We start from the raw sequence: 27,709 nt of genomic DNA, 5'->3' as shown, positions 1-27,709 counted from the left end.
ATTGAGGGAGAAGGATGAGGGTAAAATAAAATAACAGAAGCAATTTATAAAGTCGTTGAATGGAATTCCAAATAAAAACAATCTTGTTCTTTGCCAGGTCACTTCTCTCTCTCAGTAGAGCAGGTGATTAATGCTCTCAGCCACAAGTCTCCTGGATGTATCAACATGCAGCTGCCTTTCTTAAAGGAAGTTTGCCTAGCAGCTAAAAGTACTTTGTGTTTACACTTCTCTAGTGCTGATTTGGTATAGAGAAGACTGCTGGTTTCCTGGGAAAACTCTTCTGGGCTCTTCTTCTCATTGATTGTGTGGTAGAATAAGAACTTGATTTGTCCCCTTTCTCTGAAAAGCTCTCCACATACAGTAAACAATATTTTGTGGTTGAGCAAACAGTGGAAAAGCTGTAGAAGAAGCAGTCTGAAATTTACTTAAGTTTAAAGATTAATAAGGAAAAAAATATTTCAACAGGAACAGTGACAGACTGGGCAATGGGGTACTTTATGCTTCTGTGAACCCCGAGTACTTCAGTGCTTCAGATGGTAAGTGTGGCCATGTGCTTTTGATGCATTTACTTTTATATACTCTGTTCATGTCAGACTTTGGAAAGTGTGAAATTCTTGTAAAGGGATGTAGTAAAACCTCTTTCTCTTTTTATTTAATTAGCACATCCATAGTTAATCCATCATCAATCATATGTAAATGTTACCTGTCTATTGAAACAGAGGTGTTTTTGAAATTACTCCTGTAGTTTATTCAGCTGAAATGAATTTGGATAGGTTAGTTTTCTTTTCAGAGTATTGTCTACTTATCTGGTGATTTTGTTACTAGAATGAAAAAATTCATGAATTCATCATCTTTTACGTTTGCCCTTTTAAGGCCTTTTCTGACCTACTGGAATAAACTCACTGCTTGTTTCTTGTTTCTGTGTATTTCTCATGTGGCAAATAGTAACGTTTACCAAAAAAAAAAAGTCTCCTCACTTCCCACCCCAATTCTCCAAATGTGAAAAGTTGTTGGAAAGAGAAAAGGCTGTGAGCTTCCAGCCATATCTCTGTTAAAATGAGCAGGGACGTTTAATGTAAGCTATACTTTTTCTCTTAATATCTAGAGTATGGGTAAGCCAGTTGTTCTTGGACTGACAAAAAAGCTTTTTAAAGCTAGTTTCAGATTTTAATTCTTTAATTTCTTACTATTTTCTATGGAGATGCAATGTGAATAATGTTCTTTGATAAGATAAAAAGAAGCATTTGCCGGAAGTGGCAGCTAATGGGTCCTTTCATTGCTTAGCTAGTAAATTGGAAAGTTTTGCTTAAAATAGAAGTTCTTGTTGCCTCAAAATTAGATTGTTTGCCACTTGTAGCAAAAAATGATTCCTCCTTCATCCCTTATTCCACTTCGAGCAAAGAAACAAAAGCATCTAATGCGTCCATTGAAAGCTTGAGGGAAATAGTATAAGAAGAGATTCTTGCATAGTCTGAACCATCTTTTGAGAGTGTGGGGGTGCTGGCTGGGAGCTAGCTCGGTACTTTATTACCCGGTAGATTAGATGACAGGTTTGTATGACCGGCAACAAGACTGAGAAAATCCAGCAGTGCTTAGTGATTTGGAAGATGGTGCAGATAATTTTCAGCGAGACAATGGAGAAAGTGTCCAGCGCCAAATAAAAACCAAGAATTAAAGTTGATTTCAGGATGATTAAGTTTTACAGTTCATTAGGATTGTTTAGTTTTAATTTCTTGTTTGTATGCAAGTCTCAGTAAGTCTGCCAGGATTCTGGACCTTGGAAAAATGAAATTTATTTTACCTGATCTGGAACAAGATTAAATTCCTTAAAACCATCGGGGAAGGAAGAAAAAACAAAACAGAAAACACCACCATCACCACCACTCCAAAAAACAAAACAAACAAACAAACCACCACACTGTTCCTAGAACTATGTGTTTGTGTGTGTGTGTGTTTTGCTTTCTGTATATCTGTATTATTTTCCTGCACTTCACTATTGCAGGAGGGCATTAGCAGACATACCCTACTGTAGATAATCTCCTTGTCAGTTCCCATGCTGGCTGACCCTGGGCAGTAGCAGGAGCTGAATGGCCCCAGAATCCCGGTATCCTTGGCTCAGCGTCTCCAGAAAGCTTGTGGCTGTGGAAAGCAGAGCCCTGGAATCCCAGCTTTCTGGCTAAATGAGTTGCTTGGAAAAAAAAATAAATAAAGGCAGTTAGGATCCCACTGGAAACCAATTTGCTAAATAATTTTTTTTTCCAACATAGAGGTATGGGCGTATTTAACAAGCATGTGCCCATACTGTGCAGATTATTTATTTGCGGAGCTCTTCAAGCACAGGAGGAAATCAGAACATGAGAAGAATTTGCTTGAGGCATCAGTGCTGTAGTTTATGGGTTAGTTGGTGCTGCTGCTTTAGACGTTTTGCCAAAATGATGTTTCCAAAAGCCCCCTAGAGGCTAATGGGTTTAGCTAGAGTGGGAGCTGACTTTGTTTTACTATTGTTTCTTGGAGCAGCACCATTAGAGTTAAATGTTGTCTGTTGATGTTCATGCTATAATCCTCTATTTTTGCATCCTGTCATTTCACCCATCCCAAGCATGTGACACAACTGTACCCTCCTTTGGTGACTGATGGGCAGCAGCATCAGTGACTACTGAGAGCTCAGATGTCTTCTTGCCTGAGGCAGTCATCCCTCCTAGCAGTCACCTTCTGAGGTCTCTCTTCTGCCTCAGATCAAAGACTTGCAGCAGCAGCAGCAAGTTCTGCCTTTACTGGTGCAGCAGTGGGTGTGCAAGTAAGCAGAATAGCTTCATGCAAAGAACCTATTAGATCAGAAAATCTCTTTCCCTTTAGTCATAAAATCAATCGGTTAATAGAGAACACAGCGGACGCTAAACTGGTACAGATGATCGAGTATGTTTGATGCTGCCTTGGAAGAACTAGAAAACCGAGGGTCCCGAGAAAAGCTCAAGCCTCAAGTACTGAATGAAGGTTCTTGCCACCTGGGTGTTGTGCACTGAAGTTCCTTATTTCTGTTCTTTTATGCTAGTACCATAGTGAGGCCCCTTCAAGTCCATCTACTCAATTCTTTAAGATTTATTTCTATGCCAAATACCTGCCTATTTCTGTATGAGAAAGATCGGAATATTTGCACGCATCCTGCAAGTTCTCAGCATTACGTCTGTTGCTGCTTAGAGTAAAACTTCTCTGGGCAGTTGGTATCGTAAAGCCACGAGTGATCCCACCACTTTCAGAAATGGAACGTGATGGCCTCTTCTCTTTCTCCCCACAGTGTACGTTCCAGACGAGTGGGAGGTGCCTCGCGAGAAGATCACCATGTGTCGGGAGCTTGGGCAAGGCTCCTTTGGGATGGTGTATGAGGGGATAGCCAAGGGAGTTGTGAAGGATGAGCCAGAGACCAGGGTGGCCATCAAAACTGTCAATGAGTCCGCAAGCATGCGTGAGAGGATAGAGTTCTTAAATGAGGCCTCAGTAATGAAGGAGTTCAATTGTCACCATGTGGTAAGTCATGAAAATGTAATAAGGCTGTGATTTACATGGCTGTGATGGCTTACTGGCAGGAGAGTGCTTGGGGCACATCTTCGCTGACTGAAGTGGGGACTCGGGATTCTAGCTTCAGTTCTGCAGCATTAGGATGTTGTTAAACAGGAGTCAGAGTGAAAACAAGTCTACTTCCAGACCTCTCCCACAGGGTCGTGGGTGCTGGGGGCTCCATATCAACATGAATAAACAATTACTGCAGTTCAGTTAGCAGTATTTGTAGCTGAGCATTTGTTTTTCCCCTTGCAGGTTCGGTTGCTTGGTGTTGTTTCTCAGGGCCAGCCTACCCTAGTTATCATGGAGCTGATGACACGTGGGGACCTCAAAAGTTATCTGAGATCATTGAGGCCAGACACAGAGGTGAGTCATGAGCTGTTGGATGTTTTTTTCCTTCTGTTAGAATCATCCTGAGCAAATAGGCATCGTGTTGGAAGCAGCAGGCAATTAGCCTTTCTTGCCCTCTCCTTAAGATCCAAGAACAAAACATGCTGCTCTGTGATCTGCAACACTTTTTTTTTTTACGAGGTAGTTACTGCAGATAGCCCAGTGTGCTGTACCCCATCTTGTGTTACAGAGTCCTGTTTTCCAGTTTTGAATTAAATCTCTTGCCTAACCTAATTCTTGTCAAGATGTTGAAGAAAAATTGGCTGGTTGAAGCATGCATGTTAGGATAATGATTTCATGTTGTACATCCTGCCTATTTCCTCTGTTGGAAAATAAATACAAATGAGGCCTTTATGATAAAAGTCTAGTATCTTTGCTAATATGCATTCTTTAATATGTAGGCCATCAGTCTAACAGCTAAAATTGCTCCATATGGAAGATGACACTTGCCACTGAAATTATAGTAGACTATGTAGAAAAAGAGCCCATGGTTTTCTTTTGCCATTAGTTTCATGATCCAGAATTTCTGATTTGGTATGTGCAACAGAGAATGTATGCCATATAAACGGAGAACTTGAAAGCAGCAGAGTGCATGACTGGCTGTGGAACATATCCATGCTGAGTAAACTATTTAAACTCCTGAGGTATAAAGTACAACATTGTTACACGAAAGTCTTTCTTGCGTGTATTCCCTAAAATAGAATGGCCTGTTAGAAAAGAGCTATTCAGGAGTTGTTCGTAAACCAGCTTGATATGGCCAGTTTTTCCCACCAAGCAGGTGCTGCATTTTACATAATCATGAGTTTGTTTAGCCTGTTTCAAGTCAGGGTGGATTGTGATGGTGTGATTTGAAACAAAACAAAAAACAACAACAAAGAACAAGTAGATTGCAGTTTGGTATAGAAACAATTTATTCATTTCCCCTTACTTGTTTGATCTTCTTAATCTTCCTCAGAATAATCCTGGCCAGACACCTCCAACTCTGAAGAAGATGATTCAAATGGCAGGAGAGATTGCTGACGGGATGGCATACCTCAACGCCAACAAGTTTGTTCACAGAGATCTTGCTGCGAGAAACTGCATGGTGGCAGAAGATTTCACGGTGAAAATTGGAGGTATGCTTTTTGACTTTTATAGAAATGAAAAACATCACCCTGAAAAATCAGTGTCTTAAAAAGCATTTCAGTTTTTTAAAAGCTGTTTTTAAGATCTTCTAAAACTTAGCTGTAGTTTAAATTTCTGCAGAATGAAATATGTGCCTTATGAAGGCTAGCTGTGATTTAAGACCTGTGACCAGTCAACATTGAATTGAAACTCTTGGAATACCTCTACTTGCTGTCGTTCCAGTGAGGAAATAGAGTAGCATGTGGGCTTAGAAGGAGCTGGTGGAGCAGTGATTTGAGATGCAGATGCTGCAGACATCTGGGTGGATGGCGTGGTTAACACTGGTGTGTCATTTGCTTTGCTGTTAATGCGCAAAAATAATTGTACCTCCTGTTTTTCGATTCAAGAATAAGAATTGTAGGATTATTTCAAAGCATATCTGTTTTGAAAGTGGAATGTAAGGCTTGATTTCAGCTGGATGCTTACCAGCCTGAACTGGAGTTCTGCTTTCCAGAAAACAGAATGGTTTTTCCTCTGCTCTGCTGTTAGAACACCACTTCTTTTCCCCCTTCACCATCCCTCCAAAATAGTGTCAGATGAGCTTTTTCATACTTCTCTCCAGAGAGTGATTTTAAGCTTTTGGCTGTTTTTGAGTTGTGCATATTAAAATAGTATGTATGGTAACAGCCTTCTGCTCTAGGAAACTAATTCTTTTTCTCTGAGCTTAACTCAGCTATTTTGATAATTCGTGTAAGTAATCCTGTCATTTGGGAGAAAGAAAATATGATTTCATTTTGAGTCAGTTAATTAGGAAATAAGATCTTTGGGGGATTTTGTACATTTTCTGCAGGTTTGGGGAAGTCAGCCTGAATCCCTTCCATTCCACTTTTCCTAATCCAGCATGTTTTTTAATTCTTTGAACTGGAGATGGTGCATTTCTTCCCTTTAACGTGGTACATGGTTATCCCAAAAGCATTTCATGAAATGTGCTGCACTGCTCTCGTTCATGTGCCCGTACTGAAAATCCCTTCACGTAGAAACAGTTTAGGAACATTTTGACTGAAGCATGCCAACTCAGACTGTTTTGATCTCAAAGGAAGAGCTTTACGTTACACTGTCCTGTGCTCATTGCGTATCTGTTTCTTATTTGCAGTATGTTTTAAAAGAGTTTTCCATTCTGTTGGGGTAAAATTACCCTGGTGTGTGGGAGTGGTGGGATCGTTGTACAAATGGGGCTTTTAGTCATATTCACTGAGGGTAGCGGTGTCCCTAGCAGACACTAGAATGAGAAGAAGCCGTGGTCAGTCTCTCAAGCCATAGACGAGTTATAATGACTGTGAGAACCCCTTAGGCTAGAGGAATTGTTAACTTTTCACTCCATTTTTGCAAGAAAAAAAAATGATAAAACGGATATTACCCTAGCCCTTCTGTGTCAGCAGATTGCATTGAATCTTAGTAAGAGATTTGATTCCACGTGATTTGTTAACTTTTTGTTAGTGTCTAAAAATATAGTTCCTGATTTAAATTGGCTAGTCCAAGGCCCAGCATTTTTGCTTCTGTCAAGCTGATAGCACAGGAAAAAAATCTGGAATGAGTCTGAATAACAGGAGATGGGCCTTGTTAGGCACAGGTCTTGAAAATGCTTACATATTTACAGCTAAGAACACGTGTATAGCCAGAAGTATGGCTTTAATATTGATCTGTATTAGTCATAAATGAATAGCCTCATCCTCTATAGCATATGAGATAGAAAATTACATTGGAAAAGAAAATTAACTTTCGAGAGAGGAAAAGGGTAAAAGAATCATTTCCCTCAAAAGGTAAGGTTCTTTAATTAAAGACAATATAAGTACTAATGGACATCTTTGCACTCCTTACTCTATAAGAAAAGATGATCATGGAATTTAGAGAACAGATTAGTGAATGATGTCAGCTTCAGAAGACTTAGTTTACTGCAAGGATTGAACGTAAATCCTGGAACTTTTCTTACTAATATATTTAAATCATTGAGACTTGATCTGGATCCAGTTCTGACCCACTGAAGTCAGTGGTAAAAATATCTATTAGTTTCGCTGGGAGAGAAGCTAACCAGCCCTAGGAAGGCAAGAAAAGGCTCTGCAAAGCAAAATGCTGTGGTAACAGATTGAAGACTCTTTGCACCAAACTCTGATTGTCTGCTGGCTACAGTGGCTTGTAGTAAGGGGAAATGTTCAGTATTTCATTTTATGAGCTCACAAAACTTGTACCTTCTAGATTTTGGCATGACAAGAGATATCTACGAGACAGATTATTACCGTAAAGGAGGGAAAGGTTTGCTGCCTGTCCGCTGGATGTCCCCAGAATCACTGAAAGATGGAGTCTTCACAACGCACTCCGATGTCTGGTAACAAAAAAGGGGCTTTGAAAAACTGTTTTTCCCCTCTTGTTTCTAGCCTCTTCTTTTGTTTTATAGACTTAACTAAGTATACAGCTTCTCCCATCCCTTCGCAGGTAGCTCTCATTATCCACTGTGAATCCTTCTGCTTTATATTGTTTCCATTGCAAAAATCAAGGGCTCGTGAGTTTAAATTCTGCTCTCAGAGTCTTAAATGGCTTTCCAAAGCTGGAAGTGGTGGCGTGTTTCCTGCTGTGGGTTGTAAAATCACTTGTGCAGTGAAAAACATTATCTTCACCTGGAAGAGCAAGTTGTCATTTTTCAAATTGCCCTTCTTCAAGAAAAGCATTAGAAGTTGCCAGGAATATGGAAAGGTTCATAGTGTTGACCTGCTTTTCTATCAAAATCTTCTGTGTAAATAACTGTACTTTGCTGCAGACAGTTTGTGTACACTAGCAGTTTTATTTTTTTCCTTCGGAGTTCTCCCTTGTGTATATCCTTCTCCATTTGGGGCTTTGTTTGCTTGCTTTATATACCACAAGATGCAGAAATAGTTTTTTCTTTAAAAGCACGTTGCTTAGTGGTTGTATCTGTGAAGTTATTAATAGAGGCATTCAGGAAATTTCAAAATAAACTTCTTAGTAGAAATAATACTCTGGAACATTCCCCTCTCCCTCCCTCCCCCAAACTTCTGCAGAAAGATAGGGAGGACTTGGCAAAAGATGAATATGTACTGGCAAAAGCTCTACTCCGTCTTTTATGGTTTCTCTGCCTTCCTAACAAGATGTTTTTACTGCTGATCTGTTACAGAATTGGCAGCTGATTGCCTCCAAATGCCTAAAAGTCAGTAGGAATGGTATTTTAGTAGTAAACTGCATTTTCTTTAAACAGCTTGAAGATTTTGGAGAAGTCAGTGGACTGCAGTCCACAGTATTGGCTTTGAGTGAAAGGTTCCTAAGAGAAATTAAGTAACAAGTGAAAAAGCAAAGCATCAGAATGTTACTTACATCTTTTGCATGTGGCTAATAACTTATTTATGTACCCCATAATCTTCAAACTTGGAAGGCAATGAAAATAGCCACTTTGAGTTGAAGGGGAAGCCTTGTATCAGCCATTCATCTAACAGAGCCATGCAGGCATGCTTTCAGCCTTCCCTCTGTAGTAAAAGAATTCTGGAACTAGTAATGGCTTCACAAAGCAGACAAATATGAAATATATCACTAGAAAAATCCCCAGATTTAAACCTGAACTAGAGAGAGGAGCCAGCAAGCCTACCCATTACCACCAAACAGTAACTGTTAAGTCTAGCCATCTCTTCCAGTATTTGTTTCAGGACTGTAATAGATCTCGTCTTCACCTTCATTGACGTACGGCTGTTGTGCATGCAAGCTTATCTTTTAACCTGTATCTCTTAAGTGACATTATTGTTTTAACCTAACTCAGATGGTAAATGCACGCACACACACACACACACACACACACAAAAAGAGGTGCTAAATCAAGCATCAGTACCAAATTTATACTTTAATTGCTGCAGGAAATGCGCATGTTCTCCCTTCAAAATCAACAAGATGTGGCACTCATCGGTCATTTAGTCCAAAGCAAGACTGATAAAAACAATGTTGCAGTTTATTAGTGGGACAGTCCAAGACTCTCTGAGCAAAATATCTTAGCCAGGCTGCAGAAGTCACATAAAGGGAAGTAGCTTACTAATGACGAGGTTGGAAAACTTACAAAAGGAAGAGTTGAATTTGACAATTTTTTACTTGAAAGCATAGAGACAAAAAAAAATGCCTTTTGGACCACAGGTCTGCAGATCTCGTCAGTATTTATCAGTATTTCAGTTTCTCCTTGGGATGGTTTGTGGTCTTGTTGTTAGAAGTGATTTTTTTCTGAATTTTGGTTCACATAGGTATGCTACCTCGAGGTACAAAACAACAGGTTCAACTTGAGGAACATGCAAATGTATAGGTGTTCTAAACAGACACCATGTGCCGTGTATCCACAGCTCGAGATGCAGAAATCTGGATCTGAATTTGAAATGTATCTGAGCTCAGTTTATCGCTGTCATGAAATTGTGTCTAGTTACTTGATCAGCTTATGGCTAAGAGGATCATTCTGGTTTACTTCTCAATAACTTCTGAAACCAGTCTCTGTACACTGAAGGTTTCTTCATGCTAGGAAGAATCACCTGAGTCCTTGTGTTAGTTCAGGTTTTGAAGTTACTTCGTGAAAACCGTTGTCTGGCAGTTCTGGGGGCCATTTATTTTCATGAATTTAAAAAAAAAAAAAAAAAAGAGAGAATGCTTTTCTGTCCTTTTTGCTAGGATATTGTGACATCTGGTTCTATGTTCTTAGAGATCTGCTTTAGAAGCCAAAACGTCAAAAAGACAAAACTGTGCAAGTGATCAGAGTGCAAGATTTATAAGCTGTAAGGTGAAATGGCAAACTGCAAAAGAGTGTCTGGAGGTTTATAAGGGTGGAGCTTTATTTTAGCAATTCATTCTTCTATTGCTCTTCAGGCTGAAGAATGAGGTAATTAGATAAGACTGTTGTTGTTGTAGTTAGGGAAGGAGAACGTTTCAAAATGAAAGTAATACTGTTCAGGATGAGGGTGTATTTCTATTAATAAGTCTTCAGCATGTTGCATTCTTTCAGAGATAGTATTTGCCTTGAAGAAGCAACAGAAGTGCATGTATTATGATAGGACTAGGAGGTGCACAGAACTTGTTCTCCTTATTCCTGCAGTGATTAAAGTAGCTTCAGAGGCACCAAAACGTTGAGTTGACCCTCCGTCCCTCCCTCCCCTGAAAGGCAAACAATCGCAAGTCTGTTCGTGGCTTCTGGCTTCAGCTGCGAGCCTTTTCAGATACAGTGGAGAACTGAAGGATAAAAACCACTCTGCCATAACCAGCTAATAATACCTGGCTCCTGGTTTCACAACAGTACCGTATTGAAACTACATTTCTGTTTCTGAACTTGACTCAGCACTTCAGCCACAGAAGGCAAGATAGCATCTAGGTTTTCGTTCACACCAGCTCTAAGAGTAGATGACTGGTCAATGAGGGCAGACAATTGGAGCTGTCTGCTCAATAAACTAATTTTAAATTGAAATATTTTTAGAAAGTGTCAATACTTGCATCCAAACTATCCAATTATATAACTATGCTTATTTTTATTCATGAGTAATCAATTCCTATTATTAGACCAGCTTCTTCTTTCAATCCTGCTGTCCTTTGTATTTATTTGGAAAGAGCGAGGAGCTCTGTTTCAAGATGATGGTTGCATACATGTTGCAAAAGGAGTAACTGGGTTTCTCGTTGGGGCTTCAATGTTTTATTGCTGAAGCAGCAAAGTAGGGTCTTGGTGCAAGAAGCTGGAGAACATTTGCACCACTTCTACGTCTTTTTCACAAATTGCTTTCATTGCTTGCTCCTGTATGTTAAATGCCTTGATCCTTACTTTGCACCTTTGACTCAGAATGTGGAAGAAACCAGAGCAGTGTGATAGATGGAAAGTATTACTCAGAGTGTTTTTGTGCCTGGGGGATGGAGGTTGTTTGGTTTGTTTGCTTTTAGTGGTGAGGCAGATGAGATACACAGGTGTGGTGGTGTGCATTTGCTGTCTAGCTCTCAGCTGGCTGGAGTGGTAGGGAAGAATGCAGCTTTTAAATCAGATTTGTGTGACTCAAGTATTTCTGATGAAAAGCAGCTTGCACTGGAATGAAAGCTTAGAGCTCTGCGTTATTGCCTTCTCAGCTGCTGTCAGGAGTACCTGAGAAAGACGTTACATGAAGATTTGGGGTTTAGTTTTTTAAATGTATGGTGGCTTTTTTTTTTCTTGCTATCGCCATGGGGGGCTTGTTGAGCTCTCTTTAAACAACCAGCCTCTGCTACTTCTCAATCTGCTTAGAAGGTTGGTAGAACAGTCTCCCTCCCTCCCCTTCTTCCCATCCCTGCATCCTTCCTTTTCCCCTCTCCAGTGTTCTTCCCACCTCCCGAGGTACCTTAAGTCTGAACAAGGCTGTGGGAAAGGGAAATGAGGTTTAAGCAGATTTCTCCAGGCAAGCTCCAAGCTTAAATCTCCTCTGAATTAGGAAGCTTCTGGTCAATGCAAGGCTGTGGTGGCTTTTTTTAACTGATTGCTTGCCTATGCTTGTTCAGTATAGGTCACTGTTGGACCACTGAATGATCATGATCACGACCAGCTCTGACTTGTAGATTATGTTGTGAGAAACAGAGATGTAGCATTCCTGGTCTTTACTTCCAGAGTCAGTAGAGAGAGGCCGTTCTGAAGAGCATTCAGAATTGGGACCCTGTTTCTCTCCATCGATGAGAGGTGTTTAATGTGAACAGTCTCTGATGTTAGGTCATATGGATATCACCGTAGCTGCATACTCTTTAGCAACTGGATTTTTTTTTGTAAAAGAAAACCCGTGGACACCCCTCTGTTCAGTATCATTTAACAGAAACATCTTCGTAATGATTGCTTGGCTTTCTGAAGTTCTCATTTGTTTTCCAGGTCTTTTGGTGTTGTACTTTGGGAGATCGCAACGTTAGCGGAGCAGCCGTACCAAGGCATGACCAATGAACAAGTGCTCCGCTTTGTGATGGAAGGAGGTCTGCTGGAAAAACCGGACAATTGTCCCGATATGCTGTAAGTGTCGGCAGTTATCTCTGTTCTCAGTCCACAGATTATTCTTCGTGATCCCTTCAGTGTCTGCTTCTGCCCCACCTACGAGAGGGACTATTAGGATGTGTCTCTTCTTGTCTCTTCTGCTTCAAGTAAGGTTGTTGAGTATTAAGAGAAAAAAAAAATTAGGATAAGCTGAAGTATACCGTGCATCAACTCTGTGGAATTCAACTTTTCAGTTCAGTATACAGATAAACGAATCTGTCGTTCCTTTGTTTGAAGCAGCTTTGGATCTGCTATTTCAGTCATAGTGTTCATTGCGTGTAGATAAACAAATCTCCCCTGCTAACAGTTTCCTTCCCTGTAAGCAGAGAAAGAGGCACGCAGAAAAACCTTTGTCTACCCCTAGAACCAGTACAAAGCCTTACAGCAGAGGAGTCTGCAGTGCAGCAGGCTTTGGTTTTTAGCTTTACATTGTTGAAATACTTCTGCTGGCTTTTGTGTACAGCAGTTTCAGTTGTTCAGACTTTATTACTTTGATATACTTCCCAAACTGGCTTTTGGGAAGGAAATACTGTGTCTTGCAGTTATTGAAATTTGTTGGAGGCCCACAGAAGGGATACAATCACTTAAGGGCCTCAGCTGCTTGGGATTCTTAGGAAAAGAGCTTTTTTGGCTGGACCGCTGGCTTTGGTTTCAGATGACAGGCAGTGTTGTTTTGTTGTTTGAGGTGGGTGGGTGGTATATGCAGGGGGAGGTGTAGTGCCATGTGATTCCTCAATTTCACATTCTTTCCCTTCCACGATGCTGTGGAGAATTTCTGGCAGTCGGATTGACTGGAGATTGTTTAACATGGTCAGAGCTGTGTAATGGAGGAGGGGGAAAGAACAGGGTGCGGGAAGGGGGCTAGGTAAAGCTGGTCTGCTCCCCGAGCCAGTAGGGAAAAACTAGCTCTACAGTGAGAACAAACTTGGCAAGAGATTCAGCATTAGAAATTCCCCATTAACCTGGGGCATGTGTGGTATGAACAGGGGGAAGGGAGGGGAGTCACAGTTAGCTCTCAGCAAGGAGCTCCTGCTGCAGCCTGCTCGGCCCGTTCTCCTTCCTCCTCCTCCAAGATAATCCTGTGCTCGCTGGGTGTTACTACAGGATGAGTCCACTTTGGGGGTAACTGGCTTGAAAACGGGGAGAATTTGGTGAATGTGTGACAGAACGAACCTTTGCACTACTGTAGAACAGCAAAAGCCTTCATTTTAAATAAAGAAGCTGTTCACATATTATTTAATGGCCACCAAAACTTCAGTCTAACATTGCAGAGGGGCAGAATGAAAATATCTGCCTTGGATTTTAGCTGCTTCTCTCCATCAGAACAAGAAGTAGGGTTCAACTATCCAGTTTAGTGATGTCTCTCTTTTGTTAATACAATTGTAAAAAAAAAAAAAAAAAAAAAAAAATATTCTGACTTTGTCCAAATGCAGGAAAAAAAAAAAAAAAAGAATTGACCTAGCAGCCTACCGTGACTTGCTTTAGCTCCCTTTCAGCTTGTTTTGCCTTCATATTAGGAGAGACACCCAAGTCTGCTGAAATTCAAATAGGCTGCTGTAGGAATAGCATTAGGGAGCTCCAGGGATGATCTTTACCTTTGCTCCACGCACATGCGTTTGGCATTCAAGGAACATACTTTACATGATCGTAGTGCTTTCTTTTCCCATGGTCCGTCCTGTTGGCCCAAGATGCTGTAAAGATGCCGTGCAGTGCTCAGCAACCTGAGAGCTGGTGCCAGTCTTGAACCTCACACGTGTTGCTGCTGGCAGGCAGAGACCTGCTCCGTAGGCAGAGTTCCTTCTCCCCTCTCCAGCTGTCTGGTAACCTGCTCCTCACCGTAGGACATAACAAGAATATTACTGAATCTACTGAAAGGTGCTCGTAACACAGTTGCAAAGAGCCCTGAAATTGCATTCGGATTTTACAGTACGTTCACAGCTTGTTTCAGGCAACTACTTTTTACTAGTGCTTTACAAAGCCTTTTGTAAACGAAGGGGTCCATTTTTCTGGAGGTTGCTAAAAAGATTCTGTTTAAAGACAAGTTTCTTGGCGTGTCTGTGCCAGTGAAAGGTCTTTTTTTTTCAGGTAGTGTGTGTTCTCAGTGCTGGAGACTGACTGGTCTGTGATACTTTGATATTAACTCACAATATTAACTCGAGATGCCCAGAAAGCCGAGTCTGCCTGCTGCAGGAAAGTCTGTGTGTTCATTGTGCTCAGTATAGCATAAGTGGCAAGCAAGAAGTGGAGCCAGGAACTGCACTCATAAATCTCATGTGGTAGGATACAAATGCAGAGGTACTTTTATTTAAATTAGCTTGACATGCAAACAACTGAATTGTAATCATGGGCAGATGGTATCTAACGCAAAGACAAACTTACCTTTCTGAAGAGAGAGGGAATACACTGACATACCAAAATCTCCAGAACAGGTGGAGTAGGTAGACTGCTGTGGGGAAGCAGAGATGAGAATAGAGAGAAGAATCTTTTTGCAACTGACACCAAATCGACTATTTTTAACCGTGCAGATTATGAGAGTGTTGACACAGCCGTGCACACTCCAGCCACTGTACAGTAGTTCTTGTAAGGGCCTCTCGTTGCCCCCCCTGCGTGACTGCTACGTGGTGCAAGCGGTCTTGGCCGTTCCGTCTCTGCTAAGACTGCAATGCTAATAATGCTTGTTAGTGGCTGTGCTTTGCTAACCCCTGGTAGCAGAGTCGGTAGGTGGATCAGAGACCAAGGACACTTGAAGAACTGGAGAGGTTCTGTTCTACAGCTTGGCTGTCCCGGCTGCTTGTGCAAAGGTGGATTGTACGGCACGGCTGTCTTGTGGTTCACAGAAGTGGTAAATCACTGTGCAGGGGCCAAGCACAAAGAGGACGGTATTTCGAGAGGCTTTTTACTCTTGCACAGGGTGAAACAAGACTCAGTTCTGTTTATGCTACACCCTCTTGGCATAGCTTGCATGATTTTACAGACAGAACCATGCAATAAGACAGATGGTTCAATACGACGGTGCCAGGAGAAGCTTTGCTGTTTTTCTCCTCTTCCCCTGTATGAGGTTGTTTTTGTGTACTGCCATTGTTACATCAGGTGATGGCTGCGTGGCGAGGAGGTTCCAGCTGAAGCTCACAGACAGTGTGCTCCCATGGGGCTTTTAAAAGTTGTGGAGGCTGGAATTCCACTCTGGTTTTGAAGTAAAAATTGCTTCCCCCACATGTAGCTGACTAGACTATTTACGTATTGCCGATTTTTCCTTTGTTCCTGGCGCTCGCTTGGTTTGAAACCAGGGTCTGCTATCCAGAGGTAATCCTGGCATGCAGCAACAGCAGAATAGGAGCCCTTTCTCTGTTCTCCATCAAATCAAGCCACAAGCGCATGCTCAAATGGAATGCAACTGATACAGTAATCTTCCATTTTCGTTTTGTAATGTCTCAGTGCAAAAAGGAGCTCAGTTTCTGCAGCATTCCTTGAGTGCATTAGAGCAGCACTGGTTATCTCCCTGCTCGTGGTAAAGCCTGCAACTTCCTTGGGCTCACTTGCCACCAGCCAGAAACACACTTTATGGAACTCAGATTGTATTAGCAGCCTGTAAATTCTTCCATTGTCTGCTGGAACGTGTTGTTTTTTTGGTTGGTGTTTTTGTTTAGTTTAGTTTTGTTTTTGTTGTTTAAGATAATGTAAACAAGGTCTTCAAGCCCACAGAGTTAGTAAGGGGAAAAAAAAAATCCTTTTATGGGAACTCTGTAGGGTTTTTAAATCTGGAATGGCTTAAAAGAAACATCACATGTCGTTGTTTGTGCTGATGTCACATGCATTACTCCACTGCTTGTGGTATCTCCTTAGCATTGCCCTTAGGCCTCAGGGCGCGGTGCCAGCGAATATCCAGTGTTCTTGGCTCCAGCCGAGGCTTCTATTCATGGACGCAGCAGTCAGCTGGAAAGGAAACAGCAGTGAAGTAACAGAAATGGATTTTATATATTTATGTCTCAAGCTTTCCTTCTCGTTTGTGGGTGAGGGTATAATACAGTTTTATAGTTTGGCTTCACTTTCGCTATGAAAGACTCCTGAAGGCTCCAAACCAACGAGCTGAGCGCTGATGGTGTGTCTACGTGCCTGCTACAATGCAGCTTTGAGGACCGGGGCACTTCTCACAGCACAGACGGGTTCTGCCAGCTTCTTTCTGGGTGTCACAAGGCCGTGCTCAGGTGGCTGGCTTCTGTTCACGCAAAGCTGTGCCAGCCAAGCACTAAAAGGAATATTTGTGACTTCAAATGCTTGAGTTAAGATTGCTTTTATTTTGGTGAAGCACTCTCAGCAGTGCTTGCATCCCGGTCACAGCAGCTTTCCACCTCTGTGCTGGTCCGTGTCAGCTGAGAACACAGTGCACCCGATGAGGAAGTGGAACAGAATTTCCCCAGGAGCAAGTTTCTGGAGGAGGGGATTTCCTTGTTTTGGTTTGTTTCAGGCCAGGGTTCCCAGGCTCTCCAAGCCCTGCTGTGTGCATCGGTGCACAGCAACAGGCGTCAGAGCCCAGGGCTTTCCAGCACGGTGACAGTCGTGTTGCAAGGTTTGTTCTAGTGCAGGGACCCTGGAGAAATTAGGACCTTAGCCTATGAAGGGCTTAGGTGCTATCAAAAAAAAAAAAAAGTGTTGTTTTTTTAATGAAAAAAATAAAAATTGCACACACTAGTGCGGAGATCTAGTAAACTGCTGCCAGGGCATAAGGCAGTGTGAGCTGATTAAAGTGAAAAAATGGAATGCCTTGCTTACTTTCTGAACATCTGTGGAAGTTAGGAAAATGGTGGTGTTTTGTAAAATCGAGAAGTTCAGGTGACTTGGCTCACCTTGCACAGGAGGGCTGGCAGAGGTGGGCACCAGGTGCCCCGGCTTGGCTGCTGGCTAGAGATGGGGTCTTACTGGGACTGCAGATCGCATGGCTGGGAGGTAAGGCAGAAGCATGAAGTATTCTCTAGCGTGTTACTTGAAATGAAAGATTTTTCTCATTCCCTCCAGATTCATTCTTATTCCACCACTGAAAGCAGTAGCTGGGGCCAGCGGTGACATCCTACACACAGTGAGCTTCTCTGAGTGCTGTGCACACAGAGGGAGGACTCAAAGAATTAATCTTCCTTTTCATATTGAAATTTGCCGTATTTCTTGTGCTGTGTTAACAGAAGGCATCCCTATTCCACCTTCACACTGCGAAATCCTTTCTTGGTGTTGCGTTTAAAGCTCAGGGCGATCTCAGGAATATCCAATTCTGCTGTGTCATGAAAATGCTGTTTTCATTATGAACGTATTACTATTTCGTTTTGTGGTTTGGTTTTTACCAGCATGGGACATTGTACAGATCTAATCGTGGATGTGCTTAAACAGATGATCTCACACTCCATAAAATATTATGCATCCCTGGCCATAAATGAAAACAACATAATTTTAAAATAAAAGATTAGAGAACGTTGTTGAGATTTGTAAATGCCTTTTGGGTATTACAATTAATTTTAATGTCATTTTCTTCTTTCAGGAAAAAGGGACTTTTTTACATAGTGTATTTTCTATTTTAATTTCTTTTCAAGACAGTGTTGATAGAGTAGGGACTGGTTCTTTGAAAAAGATGCTCTGAGAGGCGCTATCAATTTGCTGTACGATTGGGTAAGTACAGGATATTTTAGAGGAAAACCGGGGAAATACCAAATTGGGATGAACATCTGCAATGCTTCTGGATACCAGCTATCCACAGGATGGCTTTATAGGCAAGTGTGTGTGGAAGGGAGTTGAGATGGTTTAGATAGGAGCTGGAGAAGTAAATCAGTGCTCAGAAAGGTCAACACGTGTCACAGGGATCTCGGCCTGTAAAACTTCTGTCGCTTCATCTTCCATCAGAACCGACTGATTTCCTGAACGCGTGGTCTCGTTCAGTCACGGCTGGTTGCTCTCCAGTCAGGGCTCGTAAAACACCTCAGTAAATGGTTTTGCTCTTGTGTTTCCTGTCCAGGTTTGAACTGATGCGCATGTGCTGGCAGTACAATCCGAAAATGAGGCCCTCCTTCCTGGAAATAATCGGGAGCATTAAAGACGAGCTGGATCCAGCATTCAAAGAGGTCTCCTTCTTCTACAGTGAAGAGAACAAGCCTCCGGATACAGAGGAGCTTGACCTGGAGACTGAAAACATGGAGAGCATTCCTTTAGATCCCTCCTCCACCCTCCAACCCACTGACAAGCACTCAGGACACAAAGCCGAGAACGGCCCAGGCGTGGTGGTCCTTCGGGCCAGCTTCGAGGAGAGACAGCCGTACGCACACATGAACGGGGGACGCAAGAATGAGAGGGCCTTACCGTTGCCCCAGTCTTCGGCCTGCTGATCCTTAGAACCAGAATCTCACAGAAACAAAACACAGAAAAAAAACACACATATTGGGGGAAGAAAGAAAGAAAATTACAATATATTCAAAGCCTACTGTACCTCAGTGGATCTTCAGAACTGCCATAGCTGCACTTGGGAGAACCCTTTTTTCAGTAAACAAGTTATCGTTTTTTCTTTTTTCAATATGCAAGCAGATGTTTGTTTCAGTAAAGGACTCCATTCATGGGGCACACAGTTGGCCTTTTAAAACTCTAATGTTAACACTTAATAGCAACAGAAAACTTGAGATCTGATGTCTCTCTCTCTCTTTCTTCTCTCTCTTTCTTTCTGTCTCTGTCTTTGCTTCATAATGGGAAACATATCTGCGTGCAAGTTCAACCGTACAGCACTTTTATCAGATCAAAGATATCGCAGGCCAGGTGGCTCCCCAGTACCTTTGCAAGCACCTGCCTAACACTGTAGGTCTTTATTAAAAAACAAAAAAACAAAACAAAAAAACACATACAAAAAAAAAAGAAACAAAAAAATAACAAAAACACACACAAAAAAATACAAAAAAAAATTTAAAAAGACTGGATTTTTAATGTTGCTCTTTAATCTTTTTAGGAACACGTAAAAGAATAAAAAAGGGCCATCATTCGTCCAAGGTTGTTACCATTTTCAACGCTGCCAAATTTTGCCAAAAAACTGAACTCTGTTTTTTGTTTTTGTTTTTTTTTGTAGGCATGGAAGGAGCACAGTAATCAACTGCTCTGTTTAAAGGAGATCCTGACCAATAAATTCTATTCAATCATACACTGGTATTTAAAATAAAAACAAAAATCAAATTGTCTAGACCTTTTTTCAAAACTGGACAAAATGTGATTTTTTTCTTGCGATGGAGAAGATAAAAGGGATGGGGTAAAGAAACAGCCCTCTCTCCACTCCTGTCCCCATCCCTATGAATTCTGGACAAAACTGGCAGTGGTGAGCTAAACAAACGTGTGCATTTTGTACAAAAAAATTCAACCGCACGCCAAAAATGAAACATGAAAAACATGAAAAAACCGGCAGAGATCTCCATCGTTGCAGCCTGCCTTCCTTCACAGGCTTGCAAGGAAAAAACACCTATAAAACAAAAATTGGAGAAGACAAAAAAAAGCAGTAACCGGATTCAAGTATATAATGCTTTGTTGACCTTTTCTCTTTATTATTAAGACTTCTCGAAGGGTCTTGCAGTTCTATGTTAGACCATGGATCATTTGCATACACATTGTCTTTTGTGTCACTTTTATAACTTTTTTACGGTTCAGATACTCATCTATATGTCTGTACAGAAAAAAGCTGCTATTTTTTTTGTTCTTTATCTTTGTGGATTTAATCTATGAAAACCTTCAGGTCTGCCCTCCTTCCCTTCCCTTCCTTCCCACTTCAACAGATTTTCTTATGCTTTGTACTATAGTGTGTAACTTTTACTTCTTCCTTCCCAGTAACTGATACCTTTCATATGATTTGCCATGAACTGTTTAATGCCTTTTTATAAATACATTTCCTCCTTTTTTTTTTTTTTTTCCCATTAGTTGTTTTACAACATCTTGGCTGTGTGGGTTACAGGGCTTTTGAGGAGGACATGGAGAAAGAAGGGACACCCTGCGTGGAAACACTCTGGCAGCGGTGTGGTGTTTTTAAAACCCGGTTTTCCTTCCTTCCCACTAACCTCTGCCCAGACAGCATGCGAGTCTGTTACAGTGCAAGGCATGATACAAACTCAGGTCAGAAAAAAGGTTAAATATTTAGTACATTCTTGTTCAGTGTTTCTATTCATTGTTGTACAAGGGTCCTCCCCCTCCTTCCCTCCCTGCTTGTTTTGGTCGTGGCACACATCCACCCACCCATCCCCACACACACTCCCCACACAGACAGACAGACACACACCTTTTTTATTTGTTGGGTACAACAGCAGACACCAGGCTTTTGGGTCACTGATTTTTAAAATGACTCTTTTAACTCTTCCACCCCACGAGCGAGAGCTGTACCAATTGCAGCTGGCGGTGCCAGGCGTTCTTAGGGTGGCCGCTAAAGACCTGGCCCAGCTCTTCGCCTTCCTGCTGAGGAAGCCCTCGTGGAGGATGCCTTGGGCTGCACTTTGCACCCCTGGTCAAAACAAAATAACGAAACAAAACAGCATGCCATTTCCATGGGGCAGGGTGGAAGCACATAGCTGAGGCCAGTGGCTCGGCTAGCAAACAGCTACGTGTTGGCAGCTATGGAAACCTGTACAAGTCCAAGCCTGTTGCTTAAATCATAGACCAAACCTCAGAACAAAAGAAAATGAGTAAGCTTGTTTGTTCAGTTGCAGAAGCCTTGGTGAAAAGGGAAGGAGGGGGCAATCATCAAGTCTTTAACCAAGGAGTCGTACCAGTTGCTCATCTTAGTTACAGCATCTAAGCCTTTGTTTAGCACTGATCCAACCAAATGATGGCAGTGAAGAGGTGGTTCTGGGATGGAAATGTTTAAATCTTTTGAGTAAGAACAAAGAATTAAAATATACTGATTGCTAGTTTTGACTGGAGATTTTAAAAAGTTTGTAGTGCTTTTTGCTTGTGTAGTTTAGGTCCCATTATCTTCTCTTGCCTCTGTCCCATAGTTATTTTTCCCTTTTAAAAATGAAAAAGACAAAAAAGTTAATTAAGAAGGTATTCTATGTAGGATTTTTTATTTATTTTTGTGATATCAGTTTAAATCACTGTAGAGATGCCCCATAATAAATTTAAATACTGAGATAAGGGTTTTTGAGTATGACAGGGGGACAGTTTTTGATTTTTTTCAAACATTTATCTACCTCACTCTTATTTTTTTATATGTGTGTATATAAAAAAAATACATCTCACATTTCTCAGCAGCCAATAAATGCCGTTGATACTGGTAACCTCTCACTCCATAAACCACATGCTCTAGGTTCTGGAGGGGAACAGTCACTGCTCATCACAAAGGGTCACTTCAGAATATTTGCCTCGATTCCAAGGAGCTTTGCCTTTTTGGTCCCAATTTGTTCCTGTGAGGAGAAAACCAAGAGGTGGCTGACTTAAGGTTATTCTAAGGAAACACAAAGGCTTTTTAATGTGTTGTCACGGCATGTTTGGATGAGTGGACAAATAGGTGACCTGATATAAAAACCTTAAATTATGAATATTTGATCAAATTTGTTATAGAAATGATTTGTTTACAATGTTTGCAGGTCCAGAAGAGTTTCTAGAATAAAGGAATGGACTTTCTATTTGTCCTAAGTCATTCCTGCCAATTTTTCCTCAGATACCACAAGCACCAAGAAGATACTTGGTTGAATCTGCATTCATTTGGCTCATACAGCAAGCATTGCTTTTTTTTTTTCTTTTATTTTTGACCAAAACAGTGAAAAAACCTGCCCTGGGCTGCCTGATATTACTACATCAAGTTTACAGCTTTGGATCTTTGCTGCTTCTGTTTAATGAAAGCACTGATTTTTTTTTCTTTTTTCTTCAAAACTAACATTGAATTGATTTTTTTTTTTTTTTTAATGTGCCAGTAAAACTTCAGTTCCCTTTTCATCCCCCATTTATATGCTTCATAACTGTGGATTCTGATGGACCAGCCATCAAATTTTAACTGCCCTCTGACAGCGTGTAACTGGTTTACAGGCACACAGGACTAACACGAGCTTGCCATCAACATGATGTATAATGTTTCTCTTTTTCCAGCTCTGGCAGCTGTTCCTGCAGGTGTTGGTTGTGGTATCTGAATAATGTGGTGCTTGGCTACTTGGAGTTGTACATGGCCTCTTGAGTATACAGCCCTGTGGTTAAATACTACAGGGTTTGTCTTTGGAGGGAGCATTTCCCAAACCCGGAAAAAAAAATAAGTTTTTACTATGCTGTTTTTGTTTTCCCCCTTTTTCTGAGCTTCTTGTGACCTTTTGGTGTAGTGACTATTCCCCTCTCTTGCACATATTGATTACCACAACTGGAGATCCTCAGATCTTTCAGCTGGCTAGGAGGGTTTTGTTAAAACTGTCCAAGTTACTGGTTTTTATAATTTTATGTAGGTGGTTTAAAAATGCATTAGGAAGAAACACTAATGACGTAGCACCCATCATGATAAACATTTCAAAAAGCACTTCAATAGAAGACAGTCATGGGACTAAAAGTACGCATGTGTGATGACAGTCAGCTCTCCTGGACCAAACCACCTTCATGATACCATTGTGTTCTGTGTTTGCAATTCAAGCTTAATTACTTTTTTGTTCTGTTTGTTTCCATAGCTTTTTTTGTTGTGTTTTGTGCATTTTGAATAGCTTTATTCACATGGGTTTTTCATGCAGACTTCCCTTGGACAGTAAATCAAGTTGTTTATGCATGTGAACAACTGAGAATTAATGTTCGCTTGATAGAGTCATAATATGGTTTGTAATGTTGTTCTTCCCTGAGACCACTGGCTTGTCTGGTATGGAAAATTTATTTAGAACTTGAGCTATATTTGAATAAAGTTAAAGTAATCCAATTTGTTTATAAATTAAAAGCAAAAGCCCACCCAGCCCTGAAAACCAGCATTTTGACAAATGGTACCAAGATGTTCTAATTGCAGTAGGCTAACAAATCGTCATTGCTATGGGGAAGGCTTTGATTTAGCACTCGGGCCGTTGTTCTCGCCTGACCGGCATTGCAAAGCTTCGCAGTGGCACAGAAGGTGGTTTGGTTGCGAAGGAAGGTGGCTCCTATGTAAACACAGAAGTGTCAGCTGCTCGGTACTGAGATGCGCTTTCAGGGGAGCGATAAAGTAGACGCAGAAGCCAAGTGTGATGGGAAGTTTGAGGCCAGCCTGTGTTCGCCAAGTCTTTCTCAGCACAATGCCTCTGCTCTGTAAAGCTGGTTCTAAGTGATGTATGATTCCAGGGATGCTCGCACTGATGCTCCTGTTGGTCTTTAGAAACAAGTGAAGCCCGGTTTGCCCAGGACGACTGGTCACCAGATGGAACTGCTCTCAGGTCCTCTGGGAACTGCCGAGGGGTGTTCAGTACAATCTGAGTCTAAGTGAACGACACTCCTGTTGTTGGTATAACTCCATACATATATATCTATATATGCATATAGATATCTGCATATGTATATCTATAATATAGATATATATATTTAAACCCTGTTCATTCCATTAGTACAAGTAACACTTGTTTCCTGTTCTTATTTTGTTTGTCAACAGCGTGTTTAATCACTGGGCTAAACAACAGTGGAGGAAGGTGCAAGGGATCCACTCCTTACTAACCAGTGATAAAAGCCAGATATTGCAACTTAACCCATGAGTAGTTGTGCAGACAAGACTTTAAGAATGATGTGTAGAAAAACCACAGCGGCCAGGGGTGCTGAAGATACAGAACTGCAAATAGGCAGGAGGGCTTCAAAGGATGCCTCAGTTCAGAGAACTGGTTGCTCAGAGGCGAAAAGCAGCCTCCGATACTGAGTGCAGCCAGGTAAATCAGAATTGAGAAGTATTTGTATGGAGACGTATGAAAACAAAGGATATGGAAATGGATATTTACAAAGACACAGGGCTTGGCAGAAGTTTGAAGTTGTTTCCTGAGCTTGGTGTGTGGGACAGCAGCAGAGCTCAGATTCTGATCATTGGTACTTGTAAATAAACTTTTTGACTTTCCAGCTGAAGTAGTAAACTCATTAACGGGAGTTCGACGGTTTTTATTATCGATCTGTATGAATCAGTCTCAACCTACACTTGGTCTGTTTTGCAAGTACCTTAAGACTATCACTAGGTTGTATGCGAGCGTGCGTGTGTGCGTCCATCTTTTTTTGTATGCGTTACGTTGATTAGTAATCCATTAGCATTTTCAATAGGGCTTTAAGTCCAGTAGATTACGGGTAGTCAGTTGACGAAGATCTGGTTTACAAGAACTAATTAAATGTTTCATTGCGTTTTGTAAGTACATAGAATAATTTTATAAAATGTTTGTAGTTTATTAATGCCTAAAATATAATTTAAGGGCACTTTTCTGTGTCTGTGTGGGTGTGTCTGTATGTGATCAGTTTTTTTTTTGATGGTACCAGTTTACTAGCTAGCTTTACAATATGCCAAAAAGGATTGCTAACTTGTCCAATTCATGGCTCATCCCCCTCCCCTTACCCACCCAAGCTTTGTGTCCCAGTATATAGCGAATGAATAAAGAAGTTGGGGAAATGTTCTGTATCTTCAGTATCCTGGTCTTCCAGAGCCCTCTGGTTGGGGTGGGATCATCTTAACTGGTCATTTCACTTTACTGTCTAGTGCAGTTAACTTAATGGACTACACGAACCTCACTGGTTGGGGAAACAGAACGGGTTTTGCTGCTACGCAGTCTCACTTGTGCTGTTCAGTACCTGCTTTATGGTTGCCAGGTGGTTTGAAGGATACGACTGCATAAGAGAAAGAGGGAAGACGGTTTTGTAATTACTGTTGAAGAACTATTTGCAGAGGTCTTATCATTCTAAAAGTTTGTATGCAGCCTCTAAAGATCCTGAGTACCATTTGAAGCTTTGTTGAAAGAGGCAAAGCAGGGTCCCTATTTATTTTTATTTAAGAATACTGAAGATCCCTTTCCCCCCCCTGAAATTAGACTAACTGCATTTCTGAAGTGTTACGATGATTTAGATATTGTTTAAAATCAGCTCTTCTGTTTTCTAAACCAGTGAGGTTTGAGATGAAAGGATTGGCCAGAGTTTGTCTACCTCTGGGACAAAAACAAAACTAGAAAGTGCTAAGGAATGGATGCAGTTGCAAATACAACATTTTCCAAGTTTTCTTGTTTAAATTTTTTTAAGAGAAAATTAAACAATAACATGGCCAATTTATTACATAAAAAAGACTTGCTGTGTATAAATTATTCCTAAAGAAATTCCTGTGTTTATATTAAAATGAATCAGTAGATAAAAAAAAATTCAAAATGTTTTTGTATATTCTGTTGTAAGAATTTATTCCTGTTATTGCGATATACTCGGGATTCTTTACATTATGAAAAGAAGAAACTTTGTCTATTTTGAATGGCTGAAGCTAAGGCTCCTTTAGTTTCTCTTACTCTGCTTTTTTCTAGTAGTTTCAGTACTACATGATTTAAGTTAAATAAAAGAATTCTGTATGCATTTGTCTCTTTCTGAATTTATTGTTCCTTATTGCAGAGCAAGTACAGCTTTAAAAAAAAAGTAAATCTGTTTTTCTTCTGCCCTTTTGGCTGCACTTGATTGAGCAACTCTGAAAAAAAAAATATCTTTGTGGAGGTCAGTACTGCCATTATGTTGTGTTGAAATCTAAACTATTTTAATCCAATGACACTGAGTTTGTGGGCCCTTTTTCAATGGGACTTTTGGGTCCTGCTTTGCAGTAGGTGGTTTCTTTTAATAAGGGAAGCATTTTTATTTATTTATTTGAAGGAAACCCTTTTATTTACCTCTACAGCTATCCATAGATGAGGCATTCACCCATCCAGCACGGGGTTATCAGTTTTCTGCAAAGATTGCTGGCAAAGATAGTGGCAAGAAAACTAGCATTATTCTGACATTTCCAATTCCTCTGACTCTTGTTGTCAAAATCTTGACTAGGGCACAGTGGTGGCCCAGAGCTTGTTCAGGTGTCTTAGCCCTTAGGTTGTCCTTGGCTGTTGACCTTTTTTACTGACATGACACTTGAGGAAATGAGCTTTTGTTTTCCTTAGAAAAATCCCAGATGCCCATATTAAGGCGCTCCTGTTCCATTCTGCTGACTGTTTTTGAAAAATAATTGCTAGTTTTATGTCATAATTGTCTGGTTTGGTACTAGCAAAATTACTAAGGAGAGCACGCGTTGCCATTCCATGTGTGCTATAGAGGACACTCTGTAAACCTCTGTCTTCTCCAGCATTAATAGTGCAGTACTTCTGTATATAGCTGCGTTTGAGACATCGAGGAGCCTGGCTTGGCAGGGGAGAAGCGCAGAAGTGATCTGTCACTGTCTGATCCCAAGTTTTACAACTTGGGATCTCATTTGGTTCCTGTTTTGTAAGAAAGATGATGTGCCATAACGCATTCCACATCACAGTGCTTCAGTGATTGCCTTTCTTGGGACAAGTTAGCTTTTTGATTTTGATGTATAAATCCCTGAATAGCCGTGACCCATTGTACTGAGAGACTGTTGTCTTTGTTCTGTGCTTTGTGGAAGGACTACAGTGTTTTCCTTTGGGACAGATACTGAGAATTTGGGGTAAATGGTGTTTTGGGGCAATTTAAACCCAAATCACTAACAGCATTTCAGTGTCTGCCAGATTCTAGCTTTTTATTTGCTTTCTTTTTAAGTCACCCCAGCTCCATAGTCTGTTTTTGATGTGAAAACCAGCGTTTACAGCAGGTCTCCAAGAGATACAGATATCTGAAGAAACCTTCAGATAACAGCATCCCTGTGTGTTTTGGTTTTCCCCCATATTTACAGTTGTTATATGGGCACCTTCTATTAGATGAGCTATCTCATTGGACTTGAACAGGGACTGAGAAGGACCTCTGAGATCCAGTGCTGAATGTCCTTAGAGCTGCAAGCATGGATCTTGATTCAGTAAATCTGTAGTAATGTTTTTCTACCCTTTGGAACTAGGATTGAGCATCCAAAATGTTTCTTGTTTTCTCCAAAATTTTCAAAAAAAAAAAAAACTTGAAAGATTTTAGAAAATGTGTAACAACTTTTAAGTCCACGTTCACACACTTTCTTAAATTTGAAGCAACCTTATCATTGTTAGCAATACAAACTATGATTTTTTTTTTCTCTTAAGCTTTTTACACCAGAGTAATTTGTTTTCTGTAAGGAGATTTTGCTAAAAATAACTTGGAATATAAAAATCTTTTATGTAAGGGTTTTAAATAACATTTGCTACTTTTAAGAAGTAAGGAATTGCATTCTAAGAAATCCTCTTTTTTTTCCTCTTTCATGATCCATCTTACTCTCTTTCTTCCCCACACTGTTTTAACATTTCTAAGATAATTGTCTGTAATGCTTTTCCTAGAGAGTCTGCTGTTACAGATTTGGATAATGGAGGCACATGGATGAAAGCTGCTCTTCCATTACCATAATACAGAGAAGCGTAATAGGTGTAATCGCAGATATACCTGAAATATTAAGAACAAAACAGAAACAGAAACCTGGATTAAGGAAGGATAAACTTTGATTAAATTTAAATATTCTTTAAGTAGCCAAACCATACCTGGTTTATAAAATTATTTAACATA

The 27,709-nt window shown here is 40.8% G+C and overlaps 2 protein-coding genes across 6 annotated transcripts in view; one reads left to right on the top strand and one right to left on the bottom strand.

Annotated features, from left to right (window-relative positions):
• IGF1R (insulin like growth factor 1 receptor) overlaps nucleotides 1-25,603 on the top strand; it is a 180,739-nt gene extending 155,136 nt beyond the window's left edge. For all 3 annotated transcript variants that reach the window (XM_080607234.1, XM_080607233.1, XM_080607235.1), the window contains 7 exons: nucleotides 466-536; nucleotides 3,296-3,525; nucleotides 3,814-3,924; nucleotides 4,904-5,063; nucleotides 7,306-7,435; nucleotides 11,948-12,082; nucleotides 18,099-25,603. In XM_080607234.1, the coding sequence (XP_080463360.1) occupies nucleotides 466-536; nucleotides 3,296-3,525; nucleotides 3,814-3,924; nucleotides 4,904-5,063; nucleotides 7,306-7,435; nucleotides 11,948-12,082; nucleotides 18,099-18,465 (1,204 nt within the window). In that variant the 3' untranslated portion in view covers nucleotides 18,466-25,603. The remainder of the gene's footprint in view (nucleotides 1-465; nucleotides 537-3,295; nucleotides 3,526-3,813; nucleotides 3,925-4,903; nucleotides 5,064-7,305; nucleotides 7,436-11,947; nucleotides 12,083-18,098) is intronic.
• PGPEP1L (pyroglutamyl-peptidase I like) overlaps nucleotides 21,936-27,709 on the bottom strand; it is a 26,829-nt gene continuing 21,055 nt past the window's right edge. For all 3 annotated transcript variants that reach the window (XM_080607239.1, XM_080607238.1, XM_080607240.1), the window contains one exon: nucleotides 21,936-27,589. In XM_080607239.1, coding sequence (XP_080463365.1) covers nucleotides 27,421-27,589 — 169 coding nt within the window. In that variant the 3' untranslated portion in view covers nucleotides 21,936-27,420. The remainder of the gene's footprint in view (nucleotides 27,590-27,709) is intronic.

This window comes from Anser brachyrhynchus, assembly GCF_964034855.1.
Source record: "Anser brachyrhynchus genome assembly, chromosome: 11".
In the NCBI taxonomy this organism is placed as follows: domain Eukaryota; kingdom Metazoa; phylum Chordata; class Aves; order Anseriformes; family Anatidae; genus Anser; species Anser brachyrhynchus.
Note: the sequence above shows the minus strand (reverse complement) of the source record. Positions and strands in the feature narration are given on the sequence as shown.